A 19213-nucleotide genomic window follows, 5' to 3' on the forward strand; every position below is an offset into this window, starting at 1 on the left:
ATGTGGCAAATAACAAAGAAAAGATCCAATCAGAGCTTTTTTTTTTTAAGGTTTTATTTATTTATTCATGAGAAACACAGAGAGAGAGACAGACAGACAGACAGAGACACAGGCAGAGGGAGAAACAGGCTCCATGCAGGGAACTAGATCCCGGCATTCCAGGATCATGCCCTGGGTCAAAGGCAGGCGCTAAACCACTGAGCCACTCAGGGATCTCCCAACCAGAGCTTTCTGATTCCAAAGGCATAATTAACTGCCACCTCTGTGCTTCACCATGGAATCTGGGGCCAGTGAAACAAGTCTGAAGCAAGAACTAGAGTCCTGAGACACTTCCATCTGTTTATTTCTATAAGCCCAATCATATGTGTCCTGCTAGTCTCTTCCAGACACATTTACACCAGAAAATGTCAGTTCCTGAAAAGCAGAATGTACACACCATGGTAGATAATTAACCATTTCCTCAATCCCCTGGCATAGAAAACTTCCTGTTTGGTACACAGACTGCTAATCTCCTCCTCTTGTTCATACTTAATTTTAAAATGAACTGGCATCCCCCTAAGAATTAGCAGGGTCCTATTAACCTAGAATAAGCAAAAACAAACAAACAAAGCCAGATCTATTTCTAGAGGGGTCTTCTTTACCCTGAGCCTCTTGTAGACTCTCTAACACTAGCTCCACCCTTTCTGGCACAGATCTGCATATCCTTTGTGATTATTCTTGTCAGGCCTTAAACTGCAGAAACTGAGGTGTTCTAGCCTCTCCATTCTAACTCCAGACAGGGACTCATGGTTGTTTTTATTGCCTTTTGTTTGTTTGCTTTTACTGCTTTTTGCACAATCCCGATCTCTGTACACAATTGCAAAACTCTTGTTAAAAGTTCCCATTGGCAAAGGATGTAAGAGGCTTTCCGCCTTTCCTCTGCTTTTTTTCTTCCCTATTGGAGGAAGATCAGCCCCCAATTTCCTGTCACTATATTCTATGAACATCTATAATTCACATGATGTTATATACACATTAATATATTTTTCACCACACTCCATTCAAAAAGGTAGAGAACTATTCTGACAAACAATAAGCATATGCACAAAAGAGCCCCAGGAGATCTCTCTACCAGAAGAGAAGATCTTAGATTTTTCAGTTGTTTAAAAACAGCAATGGAGTTCTAAAAAATAAAAACTGAGTTATAAGAGAGGGGTTTCTTCTGATTGAAAATCTATTTTTGAGTACATCATTCATAGTCAGCTCTGTGCAAGGCATTGTGTGGACCAGGAGGAGGACAGATAAAAAAAACCAAAACCCAAACCTGAAGGATTTGAGCTGAAATCTAAGGAAATCATGTTGAGTTGGCCCTAAATAAGGATGCAATTGAATTCCTGTGAATACTTGTATCTTATTAGCTCTTACAAAGAAATTAACAAAAATTGACTGGGAAAATATTTATGATGTCACAGAATTTCCTTGGGAAGCAGAGATTTACCCCAGGGTCTTGCTGATGGCACTGCTATCCTGACTTCTGTTGTTGGTAAATGTGATCCAAGTGATCCTTACATTAGCTTCCAGAACACTTCTAACCAGACTTTGTCCAGGACTCCTTTTTTCCACAACTATTTTTTCATGTGTTGTACAAGAGGGAACTCTCTTCCAATTGAAAATCCATTTTTTAGTACACTGTTCACAGTCAGCTCTGTGCTGAATTTTTGGTGGTGACCTTTCAAGTCACCACATCAATCATTCTGGATCAAAAGATTTCATTCACCTTTTATCCAAAGAACCCATTTCAAAGGTGACTTTTCTCCAGGAGACGTATTTACTTATTTGAATGAGGCCTGTGAAAAAAATCTTTTAATCCACTAGACCCAACACAACTAAATTATAGTTTCTAACTATGTATAATAATCATGAATTTTCCTTTAGAAGTTGTTTGCATCATTTTTTAATAAAATTACACCTTCAATTACATCACACATATTGGCTCCTTTATTCTGCTGATTTTAAGAGATTCTCAGATGTGGATTCTACAAAGAAAACCTGAGTCCTATTTATTCATTCACCAGTTGTAAACCCCTTTTTATTTCATTCTAAATTTATTTTTTATTTTTCTCATTTGGAAAGAGATCATTTTTGACTTCACAGTTATTATATAAGAAGTTTGAAACTCCAGGATTGGAGTCCAACTTAAGTCACAGGCCTAAATGACGTATATACCTGATTAGGCCATGAGATAAAGGGAACAACATGTCCGAGGTATCTGATGCAGTAATAAAAGTTTTATCAATTCAAAATCTGAATTACATAGCTCCATGACTTTACTATAGTGTGTTGATTTCCTATCATGGCTACTTAGTCTATCAAAAGAGAGTCCTTTCGCTGTTTTAGAGTTTTTTACTTTCTATCATTTCAGATGCTGGATTATGAACAAATGCCTAATATTCATCTTGGTATCGGAGTTAAAAACCAAGCTGAATTTCACCACTCAGTTGCCTCTCGATTCCAAATGCACTCAACCCCTGTGAGAATTCAGGTTGTTAATGTGAAAGAAGGACCTGCATTTCATCCAAATTCTATGATTTTCAGTATACGGGAAGGGATAAGAGGAAATTCCTTATTGAATTATGTGCTTGGCACATATACGGCAATAGACTTGGACACGGGAAATCCTGCCACAAATGTCAGGTACCACAAATACTATGCTCATGTCAAAGTGATAAAATGCAGTTTGGTCCAGTGTTAGCTCATATAGAATCTGCTAGACTATGTGAGTTGAAATGCTTTTTGAGTTTTGCTTTGCTTCTCTTGTTCATTTGCTTGTTTTAAAACATTTTTGTAGCACTGACATTTTTCCAAGATTTTAATAGTAGTTTAGAGGCAATATGGCCTCCAACTGGTTACAAAGGTCATTGTGTCCAGAGAGAAAGAATAAGGTCAAAGGGCTACCTAAGAGACTCTATGAGTCTCTCTAATCTTTTGTGGCCATTTGTTACCACCCTGACCCCAGGCTGACTAAGCTGTTTTGTAAACTGTGAGACATAAAAGATGAATCACTGCTTGTTTCCTTAACACCTGTGTTATCTAATGACTTTGGAGCTAATTTCAACCACCAGCTTAATTTTAAGAGGAAGAAAAAAGATAACAGAAGAAGCCAAAACACAGGTGTTCCAGAAATTTGAGTATAAAGGAAGTCAGAATTGGAGAAATAGAAAGGCATTAGGGGCACTAGGTAGACAGATTATACATGAATTACATTTAATTACAATATACTCTAGAAATTTACTCTAGTGAAATATGTAAGCATTCTCTACATCCTTTGCTTATCTCTCTTCCTCCTCCTAATATTTTTGGAGTGAACAGTCTATTGACTTGCAAATTACTTTAATAGCAACAGTTTTGATTACTTAATAGGCTAACAAATTGACAACAAAAATCATGAAGACTATCAGTATGGGATAGAGGAAAAGGATGTGTCAGATAAGTGCTTTGGACACTTGAAATTGCGCATGCTACAGAGGCTAGATCTTCTTCCACTAAGGTCAAGCACTTTGAATCAATTGTATTTATATTATATTATATTATATTATATTATATTATATTATATTATATTATATTAATATAACACCATAACCCTAACAGTCTACCAGTGAAGTACCCTAAAACTAATATGCCTTAAAATCTAGGAAAAACAAAGTACATCACATGTGAAAATGAATAAAGGATATTCCCTCAGTAGGTATTGCTATAATAAATAAACCTTAAAGAGACTCATACATTTTACTAACAATTAGAGTAAGAACTAGAAGAGTAAGAATTATGAAATTTTAAAACACTGTTGTGAACCTGTGTTTACTATGTTCAACACTAAAATTTTATTGATATATATACATTTTATAAATCAAGGCAATTATCACTTGGTTTTTTACATACAAGCACCATATTTATGTTTAATACATTGTATGTAACTTAAAATTATAAACTTTCATATGAGCAAATGATGAACTTATTTATTTCACAACAGGTATGTCATAGGACATGATGCAGGCAGCTGGTTAAAAGTAGATTCAAGGACTGGTGAGATAAAATTTTCTAGGGAATTTGATAAGAAGTCAAAATATATTACCAATGGGATATACACAGCAGAGATCCTGGCTGTAGATGGTAAGAAAATTTCTTTTCAATATTTTAATAAAATTATTGTTTCATTAAATATAAATATGATTTTAATATAGATATTAGATTGACTCAAAATATATCATGTAGTGTATCTGTATGCAAAACTTATAGAGAGTTCTAAATACCCTAGATTAAGAACTGAACTCAGTACACTCATAACCATAATTTACATTTAAATCATAATTTATTTTACCTACTTCCAAAAAAGAACTTTATGTGATATACAGCAGAAAGCATAAAAGGTTATGTCTATAAGTAAAACTCAGTTTCTGCTTATGGCCTCATTTCTTGAGATGATTAATCCAACTTTCAGAGTGTGTTAGAAATGTTTATGTAAAGGAAGTGCTAACGAGGTATACACAAAGTTCATCTGGAGATGACCTATCGGAAAGCAGTGTCTCCCAAAGACAAGGGCTAGTTTAAGGATTTTTTAAAAAACATTATTTATTTATTTATGAGAGAGAGAGGGGAGCACACGTGTAAGCCCGTGGGGGTGGGGGACGAGCCAACAGAGAGGGACAAGCAGTCTCCGCGCTGAGCTTGGAGTCCCAGGTAGGGCTCCATCTCAGGACTCTGAGATCATGACCTGAGCCAAAACCAAGAGTCAGATGCTTAATGGACTGAGCCACCCAAGAGTATAGTTATTTTACAACCACTAACACTGAGCTACAATGAGAGGCCTATGTAAGTGCAGCTTAAGTGGACATGTTGTCCAAAGTATAAAGCACAAGATAGAAAGAGCAAATTAAAGATATAAGATCCAAATTAAAAGCCCAAAGTGCAGATGCACTGAACTTGTAACTGAGCTGCTTCTCATGTGGGAAAATCCATTAAGGATTCTTCTTGGTGAGTGCAACAAGAAGTTATTTATCAATAGTTAACCATTCTCTGAACAGTATCTAGGAAACCAGCTACTACAGGAAAAAAAAAAATATATAGCAAAAGGTCAGGATCCAGGAAAGAAGAGAAAAAACAGGTGTTCCAGATGTATACCGAATAGCAGATAGATACTATAGGTTTATATTATTTATAACTGGGCCTTACAGTAGCCAAAGAAAAAGATAAAGTGGCAGTATAAGATTTAAAAAGAAACCATGATAATACCCAAGTAATTATGGTCCATACATTCTGTTCTTCATCCTGGGAGTGTCACTTTTAACAGCTGGGTCTGTTATAAAAATACTATAGTCTTATTTATTATCAGTATTCTAGAAAACCTTTTCCTATAATGGATTCTAATCCTATTGATCAATGCCTATGTTTGCACACTGTTCATATGTGAATATCTTCAGAAACTAGAATAAAGGGCAATGCTCTTGGGACCCCTCTCACTCCTGAGAGCTTTTTCCATGTCTCTGCTTAATAAACTCCTATCACTTTGAAAAAAAAGAAAGAAAGAAGAAAGAAGAAAGAAAGAAAGAAAGAAGAAAGAAAGAAAGAAAGAAAGAAAGAAAGAAAGAAAGAAAGAAAAAAGAAACTAGAATAAAAATTAGTCATCAAGTGAATAAAGAGGGAGGAAATAACTACCAAAATGTTTAACAGCAAACTAAAAACAAGGGCTATTGTTTATGTACCTATGCAGAGTATCTGCACAGGTATAAGCCATCCAGATGGAAAAGTGAACTAAAAGCCCAGATTCCTATTTCTTGGTCCTCTGCCCATTCTCATAAACTATATTAAGCCAAAATTTGTTTCAAGTAGGTTAGGAAAAAATTTAATAGATTTCTGTTTGTTTTCAGAAGTGCCGTTTCACAGAGAAATAGCATCCAAGGGATGGCATTTAAATTAAAAAAAAAAAACATAGCAAAACGGAAAGAAAAAATATACAAATAATCATTTCATTTCAACTGTGGCTATTTTCCTACAAGCACAGAGCTCAATAAGCATCCAAATCGAAGGCTATAGGCTGGCGGGGAGTCTCGTTCATGGGGACAGGAGAGGAACAGAAAGCTGTGAGGCTTCTCTGAATGACATTTACTTTTGCATACTGGGATGTGTAGGAGTTGGCTGAATGAAATTGAGATGAAAAACATTTTGGGAAGGATGAATAGTGTGCACAAGAGTCCTGGGTTAGGAAGAAACTTGTTCCAAGAACTAAAAAGAAGCCAGTGTGGCTGGAAGGTAGTGAGCAAAGGCAAGAGTGGCTTTGGGTCACTGAAATAAGCAGGAACCCATCATGCACCACCTCAGGAGTTACTCATGCTATTCCTCTATGTTGTGGCATCATTATGGAATATAAGAATTTTTTGCCTCACACCATGTACCCCAATACCTATGATGCTCTGCTGTTTCAGATGGCTCTGGGAAAACAGCAACAGGAACCATATGTATCGAAGTCCCTGATGTCAATGATTATTGTCCAGTTGTTTTTGCTGAAAGTGAATACATATGCATTGACTCTCCATCGATCCTTATCTCTGCAAGAGACATTAGTGATCATAATTATGGGTCTCCCTATACCTTCTGTGTTGTTGATCAGCCACCAGGGACAGCAGACTTATGGGATATCAAACCAAAAAATGGTAAGTGAAATGCAAACTTGTTCATCTTCAAGGCCAAAAGCAAAAGCAATTACTAAATACTTAGGCAAGACATGTAACAATACTTTCTATCTCTGTTTCTGTGATTCTACACCATATTCATAGTAAATGAGAAAAATCTCTCATATTAACACTTAGGATATTTGGAAAATTCTTAAACTGAAATAAAATTTAAAAAGTTTTATCGGTAATTTTTTATACACAATTACAAATAGTAATATATAAATATCAGTTTACCATTTTATATACATGGGGTACTAAACCAATATTTGGTCAGTTTGAAATAAACAGAACCCTTGACTAACTCACCATATGTCATAATTCCCCTATTCTGAATTATTTCAGGCAAATCACTTAAAAATTTCTGAAACTCAAGTATCCCATATCTACATATTTTCTGCTCGGGTACACATAAGATCAATGAAATTCTTTTTAGAAAGAGTGATAAGTTTAAACTTTTCCTAAAGGTAAAAATTTAAATCCAAATTGCTCAAAATGAAAAGAATGGTTAAGCAAACAGTAGTACACATTATTAAGATGTAGTACATACAGCATTAAAATTAGAATTATGTGAAGCTTTTAGATACAAAGAAACACATAAGCCATAGTATTTAAAGAGTAAGATCTCCAGGTAGTATATGCGCTTGTGCTAACCACTGCTTTGTAAAAATGAATGCCTGAAAGTACTGAGAGTAAATATCAGACTACATAATGTTTTACATACTTAGGTTCTACTTCCCAGAGATGTTAAATGTTTAATAGAAAATAAAATGCTATAAGAGGACCTGATTTGGGTTACAATAGCTCTCTAATTTCATATTCACTTGAGGCAACAATAAAAGATTTTTAGAGGGTGATGGGATGGAGATCCAACCTCAGAGCCCAAGGTGAGAGGAAATACTTGCCATCTCTCCAAGACCACTGAGGTTCTCCACTCACAGAATGAAGAAATGCTAAAATGATGCCAAAAAGAAAAAAAAAAGAGCCACACTTAAGCACTTAATAAAAAGAGGAAATTAGGCAACTTGTTTTCATAATAAAACTTTTGGCTCTTTTCCACAAAACCACTTTAATATTTTAAAACACTAAGCACATTAAAGTAACTCCATTAAAATCAAAACAACTTTGAATTCACACTTCTTATAAAGCCTAATATCCCATTCTTAAATAACAACTGCCAATGACCTTTCCTCATTAAGATCCTAGATATTATGAGTAAAAACATTTTTAAAAAGGTTCAATGTGGAGGTTCATAAAGGTATTCAAATTATAGATTTGCCAATAAAAATATAATCACACTGGAAAAAATATTCCTAGGGTCCTGTTTCAATGTTGGTGTTAAAGAACAGAATAAACTTTCACCTAATGTGCTATGGCATCACAGATGTTATTCAACTCTTGCCTTGTGCACAGGTGCATTTTATTAGACACAGTTGGCTTATTACATAGTTAAATGAAATTAATAAACCATAATATTTATAATTATGGCACGTTATAGATTAATCAATTAATATTCATGATTTAGGTATAAACTTAATAATCTCTAAACCCTTGGGTCTGTAAATAAATTTCAAGCTATGTATTAAGCTATAGTTTCTAGGCAAATCAATAGGCAATGGTAGCACAAAGAATTAGGAAAATAATAGTTATTCGAATAATTTAAATTTAAATGATACAACAGCAACTTTGAATAAGAGATAATCAAGTGTCTTAAGGAGGTATTTGCAAACTGTAATCCTAAATAGAAGATTTCTAGTATTTCCTTGCAGCTCGATAATTCTTCATTCATTGGACAAATAGTTATTGACTGCCTACAACATGCCAAATATTGTTGGTCCAGAAAATAGCAACAGGGTCCCAGCCTGCTTCAGAAAAATAACAATTCAGCAGGAAGAAGTATTGGACAATTCATTATAAACATTAAAAAAAAAAAAGTGGGGATCCCTGGGTGGCGCAGCGGTTTGGCGCCTGCCTTTGGCCCAGGCGCGATCCTGGAGACCCGGGATCGAATCCCACGTCGGGCTCCCGGTGCATGGAGCCTGCTTCTCTCTCTGCCTGTGTCTCTGGCGCTGTCTCTCCTTCTATCTCTCAAGAATAAATAAATAAAATCTTTAAAAAAAAAAAAAAGTGTAGAGTGCTGTATGACTAGGGGAACATGGAAAAACCAAGCCCTAGGTTAGTCTTGGGTATTAAGAAGGGTCACCCAAAAGGAATTTCCATTTATTTTTTCTTTCCTCTCTTCTTTTTCAGCTACCTTCGCAATCCTGACAGCTAAGCAGCGTTTAAGTCCCATGCTCTACCAAATCCCAATCATCGTGAAGGACAGCTATAACCGAGCATGTGAATTGCCACAGATTGTGGTGTTAGAAGCCTGTGATTGTGACAACGACCACATATGCTTGTACTTTAGTACCACGGGAATCAACACAGGGGACGGCAGCTCAGTTACCAGCGATATATACGGGTCTGTCACTGATGACCAACTTGGGAGTTCAAATGTTGGTCTCGGACCAACAGGGATTGGCATGATCGCTCTGGGAGTCCTACTACTACTTTGTAAGTACTGGATTGAATCCCTCTTTTCAGCCATTCTTCAAAATAAGAATGTAACTAGGCTCACAGGTGTGACTAAATTTGTTTGGCCATTTCCTTTTGGTAGCTATAGCAATTCTTGCAGGAATTTGGGGAAAAAAACAGTGGAACCAATTAGAGCATATACTTGTTCAATAATGATAACTAGAGTTAGGGAGGGTCATAAAAAATGAAAAACACAAGCAAATGTCTAAGTATAATGTAGCAAAACATAGAGTAAATCCCATCATGAGAATTTCAGCAAAGTGCTGGAAAGAAAGGTAGAAGCAATTCAAGTCCAAGTGGGAAGGTTGGTAGTCTTCATATAGAAACTGGCTTCGGCCCAGGCCCTAAAAGCTAAAGATTTTCTTAGAAGGAGGATGGTATCTGGGGAAATCTGAAAGGAATAACACAAACATAAACAAGGAGAGGGATGGAAAGGCATTGGACACTCAGGAAGTAGATAAGCTAAAAGGTAAGCTAGGAGCCATAAAGCAGGAAAGTTCATGATAAGCCAAACATTCTGGGCTTCAGTCCACAGTTGAGAAATCAGTGAGGATGTATAGGATCAGGTGACCTCTTCACTCTAGTATAATAGGAAGTGGGGAGAAAGCCTAGAAGAGAAAATTTGCCTCTAGACTCTTGATAGAAGTGTTTGCAACTAAAACCATGGTCATAGGAATGGTGAGGTCCCTAAGCAAACACTGCAAAAAGAATCCTCCTCTCCCCATACCATTTTTTAAAGCATGTAGATCCTCAGAAGACTAATACATTTTAGGCTTCCCCTGCAATACTTAGAGTTTGTGGAAATCAAAAATTGAATTCTAAAATCAAAGATGACTAAATCCTTCAAAATATAATATTAATATGTTACAATGGATAAGTACACACTGAAACATTATCACTTTGAGGAATGAAAAAATAACAAATGAGTTTGGGGGAGACTTTCCTTCTTAAAACAATATGAATTTTTAGGATTATATCAATATCACGAGTGATTATCATAATGATACTAGAGATATTTTCCCAGAACATGACAATAGCAAATGAGTCAAGGTGTCAGCTTGCCTTTAAGCCAGCGGTTCTCAATCCTACCTGCACATTGGAATCACTGAAGACCTTTAAAATTAATCATGTTCAAGCAGAAGTACTCAAGATGACACCAAGTTGTGGCATGTCTGGTGAAGCTAATGTGCAGTTCATGTATAAAAAAATAAAAAAATAAAAAAATAAACAGAATCAGCTGCATTCTCAGTGGACTAGCACTCAGAATTTCATGACTCTTCCTTAACCAGGCCAAGAAAGCAGAAGAGTTGTTAAGTTGATTGTAGAATAGAAAGGGTATACCCTTTTAGTCGATTATTTGTTTTCACTGGAGAAAACCATGCTGTGTTATGGAGGAGGAGAAGCAGTGTTATGGTGAGAGGAGGGATCCCTGCCCAAAACATTTTCTCAAAGGGCCTTCATTTAAGACTTCTGATGTTTGCTCTGAGTGAGATTAACTACTTCAATGAAATCAATAAAAGTCCTATTTAGCAGGTTTGTTATTTTCTTCCATACCTCTAATTAACTCAGTGGAATGCATGTTACACTAGGGAATTAGAAGAGTATAAAAAAAATCAACTAGAGTGGACCCAAAGAACTAAACTGAGTGTATTCTAGAATCTTAGAAAACTTAAGAAATGTCTATATTTATGGATTAAAGTGTAGAATTGAGGTAAATTTTTCATTATAGTTTATAGACAAAATCTTAAAATAAATATAAATGGCTCAATTAAATTTAGTGGGTGATATCTAGTTGATTTTAAGTGTAAATATAAGAGTAGAAGAGACCTATTTCTAGGTCCTATAGCTGAAATTTGTATTCAATCTTTTTGATAACATACACTGATTATGCACTTAACTTATAAATATATACGTGATGTTTGGTTACATGGGTTTGTATATATTGGTTTTTATATGGATACGCAAATGTATACACACACACACACACACACACACATATACACAGAGACAGTCTATGTGTATGTATATACCATATCCAGGTACCTACAAATACACATACTCTTGAGGATAAGAATATATTTATTCATATGTATATATAGGCTAGCAAACACATATACATACAAAGACAATTATATGTGTGTACATGGGGGACTAGGAATCAGAAAACTGGATTTGAATCCTGGATCTGCATCTTATTTTCCTGATCTATCAGTAAAAAACCCTGATTATGTGATCTCAAATTCCTTTCAGCCCAGCATTCAAAGTCTATGATTTGGTGATTTCATATTCATAAACATGGGTGTGTATATTCAATCCTTTAGGAAATGCTTTCCTACATTTATATTTATCCCTTTGGTTCTAAATAGAATGCTGCATTTTTCAAAAAAGGATACTTTTAATGACTTCCTAAATTGAGCAATATGTGTTAACTCTCTTTCTACTTTCTTGGGTAGTGTCACCACTCTTGCTGCTCATGTGTTGCTGCAAACGAAGACAGCCTGAAGGCCTGGGGACGAGGTTTGCTCCTGTGCCAGAGGGAGGTGATGGAGTGATGCAGTCTTGGAGAATCGAAGGGGCCCATCCTGAGGACAGGGTGAGTGGACTGTCATGTTCCAGAGAAGTGTGGGGTTTCAATGGGATTATGCATGTCTTGACAATTACATGAGACATAAAAATAAAAGTATGTCAATTTTTATATGTTTAACATAAAGCATTTATTTAAAAAATATTTTTCTTTCTTTTCAGGATGTGTCAAATATATGTGTACCAATGACAGCCTCTAATACCCAGGATCGTATAGATTCTTCTGGTCAGTGGACACTAAAATCTGTTTTTCTTTTTGAAATTTGCAAAATTATCCAACCAGATAAATTTCATGTAAAAGTAATTTTTTTAAATAAACAGTATACCTGCCAAACTTTTTGGAGGAGATTATAATGAGAGGAAAAGTTACGTTTGAAATCAGCATTCTCTTTTTCTTAAACTATAGGCAGTGCAGTATGGTGCAGCAATTAAAAAGGCAAACTCTAGAACCAGAATATTTGAGTTTGATTCCCAGTTATGTCCTTGGGCCAGCACTTAAACTCCCTGGGCCTCAATTTCCTTATCTTTGAAAATGAGGTTATGATAGTACCTACTTCAAAGTATCATTGTGAAGAGTGACACACACAAATATACACATATTATGTATGCTATATAATGTATTATATATTATATAATTTATGTTTTATATGTGTATGTGTGGTATGTGAATAAATATATCACAAAATATACATGCATACAAATACATATAAAATATGTATCACAAAATATACTTTAGAATAGTATATTCTAAGACTATAAGAATAGCCTTACACAGAGTGCTACTGTAGCTATTATTTGTAACACAAGCTTTTCAAAAAAAATAATAAGAGAAAAGAAAAAGCAGCAAATATATTCTTCTAATATACATTGAAGAATTTTCTTAAATCCACACATGCATTTGCCTCACCAGCCTTATATTCTCCTAGTTTATCAGTTCTATGTACATCTAGGAATACTATAAAAAATACCCAGCTAGTGAGCAATGACTGAACAATATAGAGAGGTTGCCCAGTTCTAGAGCAGACATGAGATTTCTCAGCAGTGGCTCCTTAGTGTCCCAAACTGGACCCTGGATGCAAAGAGCCTAAGGTGGCTGGCCACTCCTCTAAAAGCCAGCTGTCCCTCTAGTGTTGGGGTGAATGAGGACTGTGCCTGTTTCTGCTGGCCTTGCAGTGGCGGGTTCCTGGATGGGTGCAAGCCCTCTCTGACCTGCCCAAGCAGCAGAGGCAGAGGTCCTGCTCCTCTTGGCTAGTTCTCCACCTGAGTCTAGGGGAGAAGCTTGTGCAAATGTGGGGCCACGTGCGAAAAGCTGGCTCCCTCTGTACCACTTACTTACTTTTATTGGCAAGCCTGAGACTGGGTAGAATTTGGATGGCTCCCAGCCTTGCTTTCCAGAACCTACTCATGTTGTGTGGTGGTGGTGGTGTGACACAGCAGACAGTGGCTGGCAGTGTTTTACATGAATGATCTGTGCAGACCCCTCAAGCACTGTTTCCCAAACACTCTCTCCTTTCAGAAATCTACACTAACACCTACGCCGGTGGAGGAACAGTTGAAGGGGGTGTGTCAGGAGTGGAACTCAACACGGGGCTGGGGACAGCTGCCGGTCTGGCCATCGAAGATGCAGCAGGAGCGCGGCGGAGGAGGAGTTCCACTATAGGAACTCAGTGGGAATATGCAGATATGGGCCTGAACATGGCTTTCTTGGACAGTTATTTCTCTGAGGTAATCCCCCTGCACATGGCCCCACAAAATAATTTTGGACTGAATGATAACATTCAGCAGATTCTTTTTTTTTTTTAAGATTTTACTTTTTTATTCATGAGAGATACAAAAAGAGGCAAAGACATAAACAGAGGGAGAAGCAGGCTCCCTGCGGTGGGGGGGGGGGGGGCACGTGGGGGGGGGGGGGCTGATGCAGAACTTGATCCTGGAACTCCAGGATCACACCCTGAGCCAAAGGCAGATGCTCAACTGCTAAGCCACCCAGGCGTCCCAACAGGTTCTTCTGAAATATATTCAGTTATTCTCAAGTCTATCCCCATCCTGAATAAGAAGTATTTCATTTCTCCTTAAAATACAGAAAGGCAATGCAGCCAAAAACATTTCGTATTCAACTGACATACTCTATTTTAATATTGTGGAAAAGGCTAGCATCCCTCATTGTTCCCTACTTCTCTTTTCCTATTTTTCTGTCTTCTGTTTCCTTCTGGTTTTCCCACTTTGTTTCCCATAGCAGCAGCAAAACAGGAGGATTCTGATCAAGAAGAAAAAAAAAAATGTGTATCCATGTCCTCTCCTTATGGTGTCCTTCCTGCCTTGCAAGTACCTCCAATAGAAAAGAGAAAAAAAAGAAATTAAAGCCAGGACTGGGGAAGGAAGAGAATGGTAACTCAGGAACAGAGCACTGCCATGATTTGCTGATAGATCAAGATCCAGAACCCCTGTCTCCTATTCTCCCATCACCAAGGATATGTGTCCCCCAGTTAGAGAAGGGATCATGGGTCTATGAGTATTCCAAAGAAAGCTCCATAGGCATTGGATTGGCCTAACCGAGTAGCACAAAGAGTAAATAAATCCCCTGTGGATCTCTATTTAGTATGTTTATTTGATTTAACTAGAAATCCATTTCATCTTAGAGTTCAACTAGCCCATTTTACTCCCTATATGGTAATACATGAATTTTACCATAGCTCTTAACAAAACAAAACAAAACAAAAATGCTAAGGATGTTGTTGTAATTCTAAGCTATTTCTTAAAATTGGTGATTACAAATACTACTGCAGACTATCCATGAATAGCATCGATTATTTAAATGAGTGACTACTATCACTGAGTACACTCGATATATGGGCACAAATTATATATGTATCATAGAAATGTCACAGAAATTTTATTTAACAAATCATTCATAAAAATCACACTAATAATAAAAGAGCTTTACCATTAATGTCAAAATTGCACTGGGCATTCTTTCCTTTGGTTACAATTGGTGCCTGATAGGTCAAATAAATTCAAAACGTGTTCTCCTTTCTCTGTGAGCACTGAGGCTCATCCTTCCCCAAACATATCAGCTCTACACTTTAAAAATGGCCCTAGATTTCAGAGGTCATGAGATGCAGCCTCTCCCTCTACTAGGTGAAACCTGCAGAAGAGTGCAGTGCTTCTTTTTTTCTGTTTTACACCACCAACACCACCACCCCTACAGCCAACTTGTGCCCCAGGCAAGAGGGGATTATTCTCTTACTAAGGTGTCGACTTAAAAATATTAAACAGCAAAGTTCTAAGGTAATACCAAACTCATGAAGAATTGATTTCAAGACTTAAAATCATTTCTTTCTAATGCTAGAATTTAGAGTCTAGTACAGACCAGAGGGTAAGGAGCATGATGTAGTATAAAAAGGATAGTTGAATTTCAGGTAGCCTTCTACAATTATTTGAGTCTCGGGCATTCCATTCACTCTCTCTGGGCCTTCGGCTACCTTATTTATAACATAGAAAGGAGCTAATATTATACCAGGTCCTGTGGGATTTCATGGAACCCAACAAGGGCCATGGCAGCTGAGGGAAATTGGGGAGAAAACTGGCAGCCACCTCACCTCTTCAGAGAAGTTCTCTTTCATCTCTTCTACATAGAGGGCTCCTACCTAAGATTTCATTTAAAGGGGCTGTCATGGGATCCCTGGGTGGCGCAGCGGTTTGGCGCCTGCCTTTGGCCCAGGGCGCGATCCTGGAGAACCGGGATCGAATCCCACATCAGGCTCCCGGTGCATGGAGCCTGCTTCTCCCTCTGCCTGTGTCTCTGCCTCTCTCTCTCTCTCTGTGACTATCATAAATAAATAAAAAAAAATAAAAATAAAAATCAAGGGGCTGTCATTAAAAATAATTTGAAAATCATAGTAGGTATCATCCTAGTGTTTTTTTGCTGTCAACCTAACTCCAAAGTCAGCTTGGCTCTCTTCACCTAGTTCACATAAAACCACTGAACATTCGAACATAAGTCTCTGGAGCTTAAAGATACTGACATCTTCATACATGCTTTTATTCTAAGTTGATAAAATTTCTCTCCTTAAGTAAATAACGTGTTGAACATAACTAAATATATTTTGTTATTTCTAGACCATGTCAGAGAAACAAAAGACTATAAATCCAAAAGACTAAAACCTCGTCTTTGATAAATCCAGATTGTCAAAATCTGAATAAAATGTAGAAATTATTATGTTAGCTTTCAAATAAGAGCAGTTCACATTTATTCAAGTTCTATTCACTATTAATGAATACTGATCTCCTTTAAAAATTCCAATTATTGAAAAAATAAAAATAAATAAAAATAAAATCCCGATTATTTAGAAATAGAGCAAAAAAAAATCATCAGTTTTTCTTCAGTTCATTCCATTAAAGTCTTCTCAAATCTGACATCTCTAAAGCATTATTATTATTCTTTGGTTATCTTAAGGGAAAAGAGGCTTCTAATTTCCTATTTTTCTTCTAATTTTAGAAAGCATATGTTTATGCAGATGAAGATGAAGGTCGGCCAGCAAATGACTGCTTACTCATCTATGACCACGAGGGAGTAGGGTCTCCTGTTGGCTCCATTGGTTGCTGCAGCTGGATTGTGGATGATTTGGATGAAAGCTGCATGGAAACTTTAGATCCAAAATTCAGGACTCTGGCTGAAATCTGCTTAGACACAGAAATTGAGCCATTTCCTTCACAGCAGGCCTGTATACCTATCAGTACCGACCTGCCTTTGCTGGGGCCTAATTATTTTGTTAATGATTCTTCAGGAATGACCCTCTCAGAGGCTGAATTCCAGGCAGAAATGGCAATACCTGAGCCCATAATCCATGGGGATATCGTAGTGACCGAGACATACTCAACTGCTGACCAATGTATGCAACCCACTACAATTGTTATTGATCCTCAGCTTGCACCCAATGTTGTAGTGACTGAAACAGTGATGGCACCTGTTTATGATGTCCAAGGGAATATCTGTGTACCAGCTGAGCTAGCCAGCGCACACAATGTAATCTACACTGAGAGAGTGCTATCTAGTCCTGGTATGCCTGACATGAACAGCAGTACCATGACTGATGGCTGTATGGGACCCGTAATGAGTGGAGGTATTTTGGTAGGGCCAGAAATTCAAGTGACACAAATGGTGAGTCCCAACGTTCATATAAGCCAAACCACTGGTTCCACATCCCCAATGACATCTCGACACAGAGTAACACGGTATAGTAACATACATTACTCCCAACAATAGTGCTTTTGGTCAATACTCTATACGGAGACCTTGTACTTTGTAATCACCCACATATCCATTAAAGGTATAAATGTATTATATTTAACATTTTAATAGCCAACAAATATTCAGATATTCTAAGATCAATGCTACTCTTTGAATATGTCTTTTGCGGGGGGTGGTGAATATGGCTAAGCACTTTAGATAAGCCTTTTATAATTCTTTCTGGTTTTAAATAATGTGCCAAAAACTTAAAATCTTTTATTTCCTTTGATACCGTCTAATAAATAGCACATAACTCATAAGGTGAATCTTAGAGATCTTCAGGTCTGTAGGACTAGTCATACAAGCCAAGATGCCCTTGTTCTTGGAGGTTGCAAAAGAAGTCATGACTACAATTACCAGTCATATTTATCTTTTGAGAAATATTTCTGTTAAAAAATTTTAATTGAAAAACTGAATGAAGTGTACATTTCTGAAAGAAGGTTGGAAAGGACAATAGAGCATCTATCATTAGCAGCCTGAAATCATTTGTCTCTTCAATAGTTTCTCAAGATATGCAATATTTAGGGCATAACTAATATAATACAGGGAAAGAGTTTGACAGCTGAGTGCATTACTGAAAATAGTTCACTGAAAAGAATTACATATATATAGATATGCATATATACATTAATCAATATGGATGAATTTTTATTGCACTTTATTGATTTATATCAGTAACTGTAAATTAATTTATGATAGTAAAAAGAATTATGACAACGATAGAGTACAAACAGTTCTTAGGGAAAGCATTAAAGTATTTCCTTCTTAGAATGTTTTCTCTATTCTTCCTAATTATGTCAGAAAACCATATTAAATATGGTTTACTCCATTTTGTTGACCCAAGTCATAGAGCTTTCATTTAGCGATCAGGTATTCTCCAAAGTACCTCTCTGGTTATGCATATATTCAACAATATTTACTCAGAAGCTACTATGTGTTGAGTGCTGGTCTTGTCTCTGTGAATAAATACGTGAAGAAGACAAACATGATTTACCCGTCTTCTAGAACTTCTAACTCATCTGTACCCTTAAAACTCTGGGGATACAGCTTTGAGTTCCTGCCAAGAATAATTAACAAAATATTTAAGTCCATTACCAAGTTGTGTTTCTCTTTTTAACACTGCTATATTATGTTGAATGAATAAAACAGAAACACATACACAGATTGCTTGCTTTTAGTAGGTATAAAGTGGGCTTAAGAGAAAGAAGTTCTAGCCAGATAATTTTATTTAATTCTGTAAAATATGTAAACTATATAGTAGCAACTATAATGTGACTCATAAAATAATGTAAATGAAATAAACTTATTTTCAGGGCTTATTCCTTTTGGAAGGAAATAACTGTAGTGCTTCTTGTTTAATTTGTTCCTTTATAAATAAAACTAGTCTAGAATTTGGAGCATCTCCCATAATCTCTTGCCCAATTCTCTCATTTTACAGAAAAGGAATCTAGAACCAGAGAGGTAAAGTGACTACAACTTGCTAGTTGTGGAACAAAATCTTATAGCCATTTCTCAGGTACTCTGGCCCATGTTTCAATATTATAACTACATCAGACATGGAGATCAAGTTTGGCCCATTGCATAGTCTTTGTTATTTCCTAATTGGAAGAAAAAGTATCTCTCAAAAGAAAAAAGAAAAAAAAAGGTTTTGTGACTTTTTTTTTTTTTTTTTTTTTTTTTTTTTTTTTATGATAGTCACAGAGAGAGAGAGAGGCAGAGTCATAGGCAGAGGGAGAAGCAGGTTCCATGCACCAGGAGCCCGACGTGGGACTCAATCCCGGGTCTCCAGGATCGCGCCCTGGGCCAAAGGCAGGCGCTAAACCACTGCGCCACCCAGGGATCCCGGTTTTGTGACGTTTAAGTGCAGAACAGCTGAAACGGTATGACGCCAGAAGATTATTTACATGTTTTCTCATCTTTTCCAAGCTACATGTATTACCAGTTATTATAGTCATTCCTTACTGTGGTTATTCACAACCAAGATTCTGCTACATTTCATAACTCTATAATTTGATGAATTCATAGGGTAGCTAAGGAGCATATTAATACCATGGTCATT

At 36.6% G+C, this 19213-nt stretch overlaps 1 protein-coding gene across 1 annotated transcript in view; it reads left to right on the forward strand.

Annotated features, from left to right (window-relative positions):
• Window positions 1–18490, forward strand: part of DSG4 (desmoglein 4) — a 41804-nt gene extending 23314 nt beyond the window's left edge. Inside the window, exons 9-16 of the mRNA XM_072732126.1 lie at window positions 2402–2673; window positions 4010–4149; window positions 6459–6686; window positions 8955–9260; window positions 11735–11874; window positions 12027–12090; window positions 13381–13589; window positions 16363–18490. Coding sequence (XP_072588227.1) covers window positions 2402–2673; window positions 4010–4149; window positions 6459–6686; window positions 8955–9260; window positions 11735–11874; window positions 12027–12090; window positions 13381–13589; window positions 16363–17130 — 2127 coding nt within the window. The 3' untranslated portion in view covers window positions 17131–18490. The remainder of the gene's footprint in view (window positions 1–2401; window positions 2674–4009; window positions 4150–6458; window positions 6687–8954; window positions 9261–11734; window positions 11875–12026; window positions 12091–13380; window positions 13590–16362) is intronic.
• The last annotated feature ends 723 nt before the right edge of the window (window positions 18491–19213 follow it).

Source organism: Vulpes vulpes, chromosome 13, assembly GCF_048418805.1.
Source record: "Vulpes vulpes isolate BD-2025 chromosome 13, VulVul3, whole genome shotgun sequence".
Taxonomy (NCBI): domain Eukaryota; kingdom Metazoa; phylum Chordata; class Mammalia; order Carnivora; family Canidae; genus Vulpes; species Vulpes vulpes.